Consider the following 12,184-nt stretch of genomic DNA (forward strand, 5'->3'; position numbering starts at 1 on the left):
TAGCCTTCTTAGACTGTGAGATTTCCATCAGTAATGGGGGACATCTAAAAGCTGACATTTACCGTAAACCTACACATATGGATCAGTATCTAAGGTTTGACTCTCATCATCCACTGGAGCACAAACTGGGTGTCATCAGGACGCTACAACACAGAGCGAACACCATCCCCACTGACACAGCGGCCAGGGAGGCAGAATAACAGCACATCAAGAAGGCCCTGAGTAAATGTGGTTATCCCAGCTGGACGTTTGTCAAAGCTGGGAAGGCACCTAAAGAAAGCTCCAGCCGATCCAGGAGAGAAGGACAACCGCTGCCCAAGCGAAAACCTGTAGTGATCCCATATGTGTCAGGAGTATTGGAGCAGTTGAGACGCATTTTTTTTTCTAAACACTGGGTCCCTGTGGCTTTTAAACCCCAAAACACGCTGCGCCAAAAATTGGTCCACCCCAAAGATTGGGTCCCCCGACACAAACAGAGTAACATAGTGTACGCCTTTAAGTGCCAGGAGGAGCGCCAGGATTTATACATCGGGGAAACCAAACAACCTCTGGCGAAGCGGATGGCACAACACAGAAGAGCTACCTCGTCAGGCCAGGACTCTGCAGTCTATTTACACCTGCAGTCCAGTGGACACTCTTACAAGGATGAGGATGTACACATCCTGGACAGGGAGGAACGCTGGTTTGAGCACGGAGTCAAGGAGGCCATTTACATGAAAAGGGAAAGACCATCTCTGAATCGAGGAGGGGGCCTAAGGGTACATCTTTCGCCATCTTACAATGCTGTGATTGCAGCCATTCCCCAACTATACTGCTGTGAAAAATGAAAGGAACTCTTTCAAAACAAATCAAAAAGTCGTGCTGGATGCACTGATATGGACTGGATAATGTGCTTGGAATGAAAGTAAGGAAATTAAAATACAACCTACAGGGGACTGAATTCAAAGACATACCTAAAATCAAAGTGCAAAAATGTTGCAGCAGGCTGGCCCATTTTGCACAAATTTCATTGCAGAAACTAAAAATGGTACTCAGTAGTTTATATGACCCCCACATGCTTGTATGCAAGCCCGACAATGTCGACGTGTGCTCCTAATAAGACAATGTCTGGTGTCCTGGGGGATCTTCTCCCAGATCTGGTGCCAGTCCAGATTGCCTGTACTGTAGAGGTTTGAGCATCCCTCCATGAACATGATTCCCCAGACGATCGCTGATTTACCGCCAATCCGGTCATGCCGAATGAGGTTAATGGCAGCATAATTTCTCCAGATCCTTTCACGTGTGCTCAGGGTGAACCTGCTGTCATCTGTGAAAAGCACAGGATGCCAGTGGTGGACCTGCCAATTCTGGTATTCTATGGCAGTGATCATCCTGTTCTGTCAAAGGAGCAGACATCAGTCCTGCTAATGGTTTAAGGACCTTCTACGGTCCTGTCAGCTCTCCTAGGGTAACTGCCTGTCTCCTGGAACTCAATAACACCAAAGCAGCTAAAACTGATGAACAACCTGACCCGATCAATATCCCAGACGTTCAACTAACTTGATGCTGTACTCTGATTAAAAAGTCTTCCCATAATTTTTTAAGCAGTTTATATACAGCCATACATAAAAGTGTTAGTTGTATGACTATTTACACTTTGGTTGGCTTCCTTATAGTTTCATAGTTTCAGTCATGGACTGAAGTTTTGTTGAAACTTTTGATACTCGGCATAACTTCAGAGTCTGAGGATCCAAACATCAACTGATGAAATATTTCACTGTGAAACACTGTTTGAAAAACAAGCTTTGAACAGCAATGAGAAAACCTAAAATTAACTAAAACAAACTTTATATTTTATTAATATAAACTTTGTATTCAGTTTTTTTTTCACATTTTCACACATTTCCCCATTTCTGGCTAGAATTCAGTAATAGTGTACATTTTCATGCCTTATACATTGATATGACTTTCTTACTAATATAATGTTATTACACACACTGCTCAGCTAGATGCAAAAAACCCACAATCAGCACCAAAGTTTACAGGTTTGCAGGTTTACTACAGATTGTCAGACGGCCTTTTGTGTTTACTTACTGAGGACTTGCCTTCTTCAGAGAGGGAAGGTGTGGGAGCCTCTTGCTGATGGACAAGGCATCATAGAAAGATGGGCGTTGTCCAGAGCGTGACAGGGCGTTGGCCAGCAGAGTCGCCAGGAGGATGGGTACAGCATGGGTGAACTGACCAGTCAACTCTATAGCCACGAGAACTGGGGACAAAGTGTGTGTGACAGCGCCAGAGAAGGCCGCTGCACCTAAAGCAGACCAACCATACGATGCACTTTGAATTGTTGCTTTGTTAAATTTAATGCCACATTTCAGCAAATTTACTTAAAAACTTAAAAAGTTGAAAGGCATGATGATGATAGAAATTAACTTATTAGCTAAAACTGGGTTCAAATTGTAGCTCTAGGAAAATGTTTAGCAAAATTTGAAGTAAACTGATTAATGCAGGCAAAATTGTCCCTTTCAAACATTCAGGCAAAAGTCAATGCGAGTGTAAAATATTAGCACCAAACTACAGCTGGTCAGGTTTTTCTACCAGCAAGTGCGTAGCCTCCTGGGTTTACAGAAGCCCACTGCTGGCCTGGAGTCACTCCAGTGGAAGACAAAGAAGCAGCGCCTTCCCCAATCAAACGCCCAATAGCTGCCCCTGGAAAAGAGAAACAAAACGACCAATAAGAAAGGGTTTCTTACTTAGTAGCTTTGCCATGTTAGGAAAAAGACAGCATTTCACTCCTGCAGTGAGGATGCAGTGAGACGGACTTGTTATATTGAAATTTAAAGTTGAAACACTCACCATAGATGAACACTGGCATGAAGTATCCAGCTGGCAGAGGCAGGGTGCAGGCGAGGACCAACATCCACATCTCAGACACAACACACAAAGACACAGAGCATCCAGAGGAGTCACATCAGGCTGTGTTTGCACTGCTCTCATTTATGCACAAATGATTCCATTATGTGCATTTGCGTTTCACATTTAAATGTAGAAATGAGAGAACTGCTCATTGGTTCCTGCTAAAGTGACTATCAGAAGCTGTTCTCAGTGTAGAAATTTTCTTTTAAACTCATTTTCTTTTTTGTGCGTTTCCAAGGTGTTCTGTCTGCTTCAAACACAAATGAGAAGAAGAGATGTGTGGACACATAATGGGACTGATTAAAACCAGTAACTGGGCTATTACTTTAATAGCTGTTAAAGGTCAAAAACCCATTCTTTCCACCCGCAGTGCTGGTATGACTGAGCATCAAGCATCACAAGACATTTCATCCTCAAAGGTTAAACAGCCTTTAGTTTGCCTATTCTATTGTGAAAATGTCAATTACTGTATTCCAATTATGGGTCGCTGTGACCCAGCAGAGAGGAACAAGAGGAGTCGCAGCCGAGTTTGGTGCCTTCTTAGGATTCCTAGACAGATAAAAAGATGATTTCATTGACCTTTGCATTCCTGTACCTTCATGAGCAGAAAGAAAACCAAAGAGAAGTAGACAGAAGTCCCTGATGAGCTCCACTCCAACAAAGGCTGCAGCTGCTCGGAGGTGTTGTGGGATTGTGAGGTCCACTGCCTGCTATCCAGGAAAGAAGTGAGGAGCTCCTTCATGGTGTACTGATTAAAAGATTAGTGATATTAGTATTACTACCTCACATTATGAAACAAAAACAGACTGATGCTAACATTGGTCCTCATTTACAAAGAGTGCGTTTGCACTGGAGCTGGGCGGATCGATCCAGATATCAACAGCAACGCCGGTGTTGGTATCGGATCGATACTTTGTTTCTATCCTTTAAGTTCAACATGTAGGAATTGTGTTAAATTATTTTCTAAGAAATAAAAAATATAACTCAATCAGGCATTATGAAAAATATCTGAACTTTTTCATGTTGACTGTCACGTCGATTTTACTTATAAACTATAGCACATTTAAACAGCAAAAGCTGACCCAAAGCACTTTATAAAAAGGCACATTTGCATTCCGGGTCTTAAAAACCTCAGTTTCAAAATACACGAAAAGCTGAAGTATGAGTTTTATTGTCTTCTCTAATTACAGCCACAGATTTAGTGGCGGTTAAAATCAGAAAATGCAAATTCACGATGATTCATCTCATAACTCATTACACGCTGCTCTTCCCTACAAAAGCTGCCTTTAAGTTAAAAGTATAGATATCAGTGTTTGTATCGGGAATTCTGGCCCTGTATTTGGTATTGGATGGATACCAAAATTTGCACACAAATCTGCATGAAAACTGTGTGTACCAATATTTTTTAACATTATTTTTTTGACCTTTATTAGATAGCACAGTGGACAGCAGGCAGCAAAGGTGGCAGAGAGTGGGGAAAAACAAAGGGCCTCATGTTCGAGCTGAACCAGGGCTGCTGCCTAAACTGGTAGTTTTTCATGGAATAATTAAGCAGTGGCTCATCAATGCACATGACCGTCATTTTCAGATGCACTACCTCTGCTAAGAGCATTTCTATGCTGATATTCATTCTGATGTGATGGTGATATTCAACAACGGCATCAATTAGCGTCTTTGCTAGCTTAATGGGATTATTATGATTTGAAAAAAAAAAAACCAGCAATCAGAGTCAATCAGAGCTTTTTAAATGGAATTAGGAAACAAGAAAGTTTCTTCTTTATGTTAGAACTGGGAAATTATTCAAGAAGCTTTGTGCCAAAAATCTCAGTTATGAGTTACTGAGATAGAATTAGATATTGTGAGCTGACACCCTGACAGAAATAAAAGTGAAATAAGCCTCTGTGGTGAGTGTAATAATGTCTAAGGAAGAGCAAAGTAATGACAAACACAAACAAAGTATTTGAGCTCGTAATGGAGTTAAACAATCTGATCAGGCTCAGATCAAGTGTTGGAGTGAGCGGTGAAATTGTTGCAGACTATAATTGTGGATTAATAGTTACAATTTATAGGAGGATGAGAGCAAGGCAGCATACACGGGAGTGACTCAGAATAAAGTGCATTATAATGAAGGAACATTCAGACGAAAGCAACAGCGTGACTCACTGCAGTGTTTATGTCTTTAAATGCTGCTGATGCCCACCTTAGAAGCCATGTAATGACCAGCAAAATGGGGAAACGTCAGTGATGCCAGGAAGAAGACAACCATGCCTGAGTACAGAGCCTTCCTGCAAAATACAGGCATTTGGTTCATTCCATTAGCTTTTACAATTGTCTGTCCGACTTCTAAATAACCTGAAATATTTTCCTATCTACTCTAGTCCATGCTTTCAGGGCTTTAAAGTGTGTTACTCGACAAATATTTGCTTCTATCTGGAAAAAAAGGCAAATAAGTTGTCAACCAGATTTTACAGCACAATTCAGGTTGCAAAGAGCTCTCACTCTGTCGTCAGCATCTTGGCGAAAACTGGGTTTGTTTTAGTGAAACGCAGGATCCACCTGTGGCAGAAGAGGTAGCAGCAGCTCACAGCCCCACACAGCAGCCTGTTTTCAGACAGTGACACAAACCACAGTGAGAGATGAGAGGCTAATTTTAATCCAGGCAGCAACAGACTATCGGAAGTCATTACACTTGGAGAAGTCATGGGAAGGAGAAGGAGGAGGAGGAAATGGTTGAGATGAGACTAAAAAAAATTGGAATGCTAATTGGTACAGCAGGAAAAACAGCTGGTTTTCATTGTGACTGATATGAATACGAATGCCAGAAGTCAGGGATTATCTGTCAGACAGAGAATAAAAGAGGACCTGTTTGATTATGCAGATACTGTCAAAATAAACCTACCCCAAGAAAGCAAACAGCAGAATTTCCAGCGGGTAGAAAGGTAAAGCATCGGGGAAATTAGTTCTGAACAAGGCCTGGAGAGTCTCTGTGGACATAAAACAAATTGCATCACTTCAATCTTCCCCACAGCCTTTCAAATTTAATAATCCCTCACATTACTGAACTCAAAATGTATTGGATTTTACAGTCTGCCAGCTTAAATGCTTCCAATAACTTTGCCAAAGTTGATGTTTGACACGGCGAGTTATTATATAGCTGTCAACATTACTGACAACAGAAAGAAATAAAATCAGAATTTAAAAAAAGAAAATATTTCATTTATTAAGAATTTACTTCAACATGAGACATCTTCATGATAAATACCATGAGAGAGATGGAGAGTCTGTTTATGTCAGACAGTCTGGCACATGGGTTTCTGAGAGATCCATGTGTCAACATGATCAATAGGCAACTGAAAAAGCTGCAGTGACATACATCTTCTGCCCACTGGTGGATTATTGGTGCACTGCAGGCAGTAAAGGAGCTGCTGTCATGTAGACAAAGCAACAGGCCACACAGTCTCTTCTTTGAATTCAGGTGTTTTCAGCCCAGTTACCACAGGCTCAGAAAAATCAAGCACCTATCCACGCAGTCTGCTTTTACAAACACTGGTAAGAGAACAAGTCGTTCTGCAGAGCTCACTGAATTCCAACGCTCCTCCAAAGTGGATGCTGGATGCTTAAGTGGAAGTGAATGCTGATCAATGTAAAAGGAAAACATGCTAAAAAAGCAGAAAGTAAAGCCAGACAATGCAAATAACCAGGAGCCACTAGGAGTGATTTTACAGAAAACTCTGGGAGTGGATAGACTTTGTGGTCGACCTGGCAAAGGTCAAGGGGTGACTGAGACAATAACTATAAAAGGACATGAGCCTAGAGGGAAACAGGTGGGAAAAGCAGTGGGGACAAATCAGGGATGACAAGGGAAGTAGAACCTTTAGCAAGGCACAGGGGACAAACATCTATGAAAATAAAACAGGAAGTGGCAAGACGAGCAACACCAAACACAGAGATTGAGACGGGCAGGATGAACTGAAACAATAACTTAATATAAACAAAACCAGGAAAACCGAGGGAAAACATAAAGCAACTGTAAACGGTAAGTATTAAAATAACCAAAACTAAGAGATCCTTAACTTAGAAAAACTGGGACAGCAACCCAGGACCATGACATGATCAGCTGTCAATGGTTACTACTGCACAGTGGAAACCAGTGTCACCATGTACTAAAGGCACACAGTGTAAAAAAAAAGAAGTGTCCAACGCTCTGCTGACTCAGTAACTGCAGACTTCCAGATCTTCTCTGACATTAACATCAGCATAAAAACTGTGTGGTTGGAGCTTCATGTCCTGTGTTTCTACAGCTGAGCGCTCATGTAGGTGTAGCGTGTAGGTGGCCCAGTATAATCTAGGACACTTGTGTTTAAAATGTCATTATTTTCCGACGCAGTTGTTGGTGTTAAGTGGTCCAGCTTTTAAAAAGGAAATAGCACAATGTCCTTGTAAGTCTGACTTCAGTAAAATCTCAGCTCTTCAGTCATTATCATCATATTATCTTGGACTTGTTGCTGTGAGGAGCTGTTACTGTGGCCTGATTATTGAACTGTTAGCTGCTGGAAAGCAAGTTTATTACCCTAACCCTTCCCTGCAGGAATTTGGTGTTTGGATCCAGTTTGAATCAACACGCTGTCTGGCTGTCTGGTGGAAGGCTGTGGATAATTAATAGATTTGGACCCTCTGAACCACTTACTCGACGTACTGCTGAACATTTTTCTCTGACATCTGTTTCAGCTCCACTGCCCCAAGCACTGATACAGAAAAACAAGGCGCGCATTCATATTAAGCTTCTCATTTTAGAATATTTCGATTTTGATTGAGTGAACTGTGTTCTTCTTTCTTTTTTTGGCCAATGCAACACAATAATTTTCCATATTTGGAGGGAATTCCTTCTTCTTCTTCTAGGCTTTATTTGGCTTTTTTTTCTGCGACTCTAAAGTAAACTCTCTACTTCTAGACTATTAAAGGAGCGAGTGGTGTTTAGTGCATCCATCACCTCCATCTCCACCCCACACTGCTAAAAGTCGGAAGGTCAATGCCCCACAGGCTGCTGAGAAGAAGCATGGGCAGTAATGCCTCAGGGCGAAGTGAGAACTCATCACCTCCACAGAGAACAACACACCTGCAGGGGAAGAGGAGCAAAGACACAAAGGAATAAGGTGCAGATGACATTTTGCATGCGACGGCAGTAGCCCTTTCTACTTTAAACAGTACAATCTTTGGAAGGCTGTAATAAATAGTGTTGTCTGCATCTATGCCAACAGAAATAGGGGTATATTTCAGGTGTTAACAGACCCCCTGCTGTTTTATGTAAATTGTGACATTTTGAGCTTATCCTTCAAGCACAAACCTTTGGCAATGAACCTCCAGCAAGGATGCAAAAGAGAAATGGAGGTAAGAAGATCAAAATATTAGGCGGAGAGGTGATCAAAGGAGGAAGAGGTGAGGGAGGAACATATACAAACACGATGGGGGACCAAACAGGGCTGAGGGAGGATAAAAGGGAACAGCAACTTTGTGAAGCTTGCAAAAGGGAAATCAAAGGCAGAAAAGAGCATTACCTGAGTAACTGTGCGAAAAACAGATTTGCTGTGAGCAGATACATAAAAAGTTATTGATTGTAAAGCTCAACCTGGCTTTCTCACCGCCAATGGGAGCTCCGAAGCAGCTGGCTACCCCGACCCCGGCAGATACAACCAACATTTGTCCAGCTGCTTTTTCCTACAAGAAACACATGCTGTAGTGTGTGTGCTGTCTCTTTTTTCAGACTTTTATGCTTTAAAGAACATAGCAGGATTTCATTTATTGTTTTCCAGAGAAGCATTTCACACCCCGTCTGAGCCCATCTGAGGTCCCTTGCTATGATTCAAATAACATGGCCTCCAAACAGTGGAAGAATCAAACGCAAAGCTCTTAACATTTAGACATCACTCAGGCCTTAACAAGCATGTAGAGCCTATGTTCTCTTATTGTGTTTCCTGTAAAGATGACTCTGTCTTTACTGGAATTATTTCAGTCCTTCGATGTGATTCATTTTTTCTGATGTGTCAAAAGCTGCAGTTCCTCAAACGGCCACTCGTGGCTGGCTCCAAAAATGAGTCGTCCTCCATAGACCATCATGTTAAAACGCCCAAATTTGAAGTATAAACCAAAAATGTTTGCAACCTGAAACAAGAAGCAATTTTAGTTTTTATCGCTAATTTTCTCATTTAGGACAACTGCATGAGGGTTGAAGCTTGCATGATTTGCTTATGTCAGCTTTGGCTGAGAGGTGGAAGATGACACTGGCCACTTACAGCTAGCGCATTTTGGAAAGGCTTCACCTGAGCACTGATCTGGACCTCTCAAAAACATTTGCGTCCTTTTGAGCATTTTTAATGGAATTATCTGACAAATAATGGGCTGCTGTGCGATTAATATTTCTAGACTGTCCAGGAAGACTGTAGACAAGTTCTAGTATTTTATTTATGCATCACTTACTTTTATTTCACTTAGCACTTATTTCAGCACTTTCATTATCAGGTATCTGTTACAGCAGTTAGGCTTTGATCTTAACCCAAGGATTAAATGTGTTGCAATGAGGTAAGCAGACAGAGATGAAGATGACAAATAGATTCTGAGTCAGAATTATTTGTCCAAACAGATTAGGGGTCCTATTTACAGCAAAATGATGACATCCAGTGTTCACACTCCTTTTGTTTTTTACTAACTTCTAAATCTCTGTCATTTTAGCCACTAAATGGATTTATATAGCACCTTTCCACTCGTGCTGAGCACTCAACTTTCTGTCTCACTCAACTGTGTCATTCACCCGATCAAACATTTATTTAGGCCTAAGCACACATACTGCGTTGGAGACAAGTAAAAGTTCTGTATTTTGTGCAAAGACACTTGGATTGGTGGACTGGAGGGGTCAGGGATTAATCCAATGACCTTGTGATTGGTAGATTACCTACTCTAACACCTGAGCTTCAGCTGTGCCACTAAATCATCTCTGGCTTTGTTTACCTGGTGTTTGGTACCTGATGTGCAATATAAGGGGTTTATCAAAGCTTTTCTCTTTTTTTTTAACTGAAAGGTTTCTGGGCCCAAATATCAAAAAAGTTGAATTAAAATGTGCTTTATTTCTAACATACACAGACTGTTTTAATGTACAGCATCCCTTTTAGTTACTTCTCTGTGCTTTACCTTCTTATCACGTTGTATGAGAGTGCAGAGATTGCTCAGGTAACCTCCCACCATGGTGGAAAGATGCACAAATGGACCCTGATGTTTCGAGGTAAATATACAGAACCGTCACAACAAATCAGAAAACACACCATTAGCAAAATGATTACATTACTGCTGCGCATTCTGAGTAACAAAAAGACATGCTGAGTCATCTTACCACTTTGCCCAGGAAAACAGTGCTGCCAGCAGCCAGTGTACAGATGAGGCCCAAGAACTTGGAAAACAAATTAGTGAGAGACAAATAATGCGGCATTTCAAATCCCGCCAGCATGGTTCTCACCTCTGGTATCCCTGAGCCTGAGAAGATAAACAATTGGGATTACAAGATTGAGTTTGAGGTAGAAAAGCAATCACAAAGGCAAAAAAGACTATTATAGGTGAATACGCAAGAATGATTTTTGAATGATTAAATAGAGGGGAACGTCAAGGCAAGGATTTCTTTGGGACTTAAAAAGACCATCAACACAAAACAGGCAAGCTGAAGATGAACTGTGTTTCAGTATTTGATTGTAAAGGCTATATCTGCACAGGGGGATTTTGGTTGCATAAATCAAACCAATTTCTCCTTTTTTATGGTTCACCTGAGATGTCTCCTTGTTTGCTTTGTTTGCAAGTAAGAGACCAGAGGGACCGCTGGGCTACAGTACAGAGCTGCACTGCGAACGGTGGACAGATAGAACACATAGTCCCTTAGATATGCTTTATCCTACATCCTTCATACTTCATACAAGATTTCTGAGACTGCTAATATCATAGTTGACTTCTTCATATCTCATTTGACTGTTTTTCAATAACCATTCATTTTAGATAGACAGAAAGACGTTTCCAAGAGAAAAAAGTGGGTGATGAAAAATGAATATTCACGTTCATTTGTGCTCATTTATCTTTTTTCTAAGACTATAATGAAGATAAAAAGGTTGAATGTCCTTTCATGTTACGGTGTGGCCGCACAAAATCACCTTGGATAATTATCCTTTCTAATCTTGTGCCGTGTTGTAGCCAAACACTACATAACTTCCACGGTAATGATCACTTGTAAGTGAATGAATGGCAAAAGCTTGCTACTGCAATACTCATTAGCTCACACACATCCACATTTGGTAGAGACTCAGTGTTTGCTTAGCTGTCACATCTAAAAAAAACTGGTGCTTTAAAGCATGGGCTCACAATTTTTCCAAGTCTGTCTTACAACAATAATCAGGTTTGCATGTAAATATATGGAGAGTTTTTCGTGCTGTAGTAGTTCCTGTTGTTCACAATAATAATCACTTTCTATTGACTTTTAACCCTGTAACAAGTGTTTGAGACCTCTATATCATTAGTGTTATTGTTTTGTATATTTATGTTAAAGTTGAATTAAAAGTATAAATAAATAGCATAAATAATATAAATACATTCGAGTCTGAATCTAGAGGCATTATGAGGCGTTGATGATATGAGTTGTAAAGAAAAATCAAGTCTTTTTAGTTATAAACATCATCTTTGGACACAAATAGTTTTGCTTTTTTCTTTCAGTTTTGACATGGACACCTTTGTTTTAGGTAAGCTTGTTGATTAAAAATGTTCTCACAGAACTAAATTGCATACTGAAGAACGTTTCAAGGAAGGGGTGTTTTCTGCTAGAGCTTTGTTTGTAGTGTGTGGTGACTATCCCCCAAGCCACAATCTAACTAAGATAGATTTGAGACCTAAAATAAAAACTAATTCCCTCTTTCTTCACCTGTGGACTTGGACGGTTGCAATGCCATGCTCTCAGAATACAGAGAAAAGCAACACAGCCTGTGAAAAAACACCTGAACTAATCATGTTTCCTGCTTGTTGCTCAACAGACCTGTGGAGAAAGGACAGATGTTGTGGGAGAATGATGATGCAATGGCACAAATGCATGCTGGGTAAAGAGTCCAGCAGAGAAACTGCAGCAAAACATTTCCTTCCAGCATCGTATAAAGCCACTGGTGAGCTGCAAGAGACACGAGAGAGAAGCACTGATTATTTGTGTGCTTTGCTTACTTAGCTTGTGTGTGTGTGTGTGTGTGTGTGTGTGTGTGTGTGTGTGTGTGTGTGT

The 12,184-nt window shown here is 40.9% G+C and overlaps 1 protein-coding gene across 1 annotated transcript in view; it reads right to left on the reverse strand.

The window, feature by feature from the left end:
- clcnk (chloride channel K) overlaps positions 1–12,184 on the reverse strand; it is a 19,432-nt gene that overhangs the window by 5,083 nt on the left and 2,165 nt on the right. The window contains 12 exon segments of the mRNA XM_005730759.1: positions 2,074–2,290; positions 2,578–2,688; positions 2,836–2,905; positions 3,491–3,643; positions 5,096–5,180; positions 5,395–5,496; positions 5,795–5,879; positions 7,886–8,011; positions 8,535–8,610; positions 10,078–10,155; positions 10,277–10,416; positions 11,951–12,079. Coding sequence (XP_005730816.1) covers positions 2,074–2,290; positions 2,578–2,688; positions 2,836–2,905; positions 3,491–3,643; positions 5,096–5,180; positions 5,395–5,496; positions 5,795–5,879; positions 7,886–8,011; positions 8,535–8,610; positions 10,078–10,155; positions 10,277–10,416; positions 11,951–12,079 — 1,372 coding nt within the window.

The sequence above is a fragment of the Pundamilia nyererei genome, unplaced genomic scaffold (genome assembly GCF_000239375.1).
Source record: "Pundamilia nyererei isolate P.nyererei 1_Seehausen unplaced genomic scaffold, PunNye1.0 scaffold00039, whole genome shotgun sequence".
In the NCBI taxonomy this organism is placed as follows: domain Eukaryota; kingdom Metazoa; phylum Chordata; class Actinopteri; order Cichliformes; family Cichlidae; genus Pundamilia; species Pundamilia nyererei.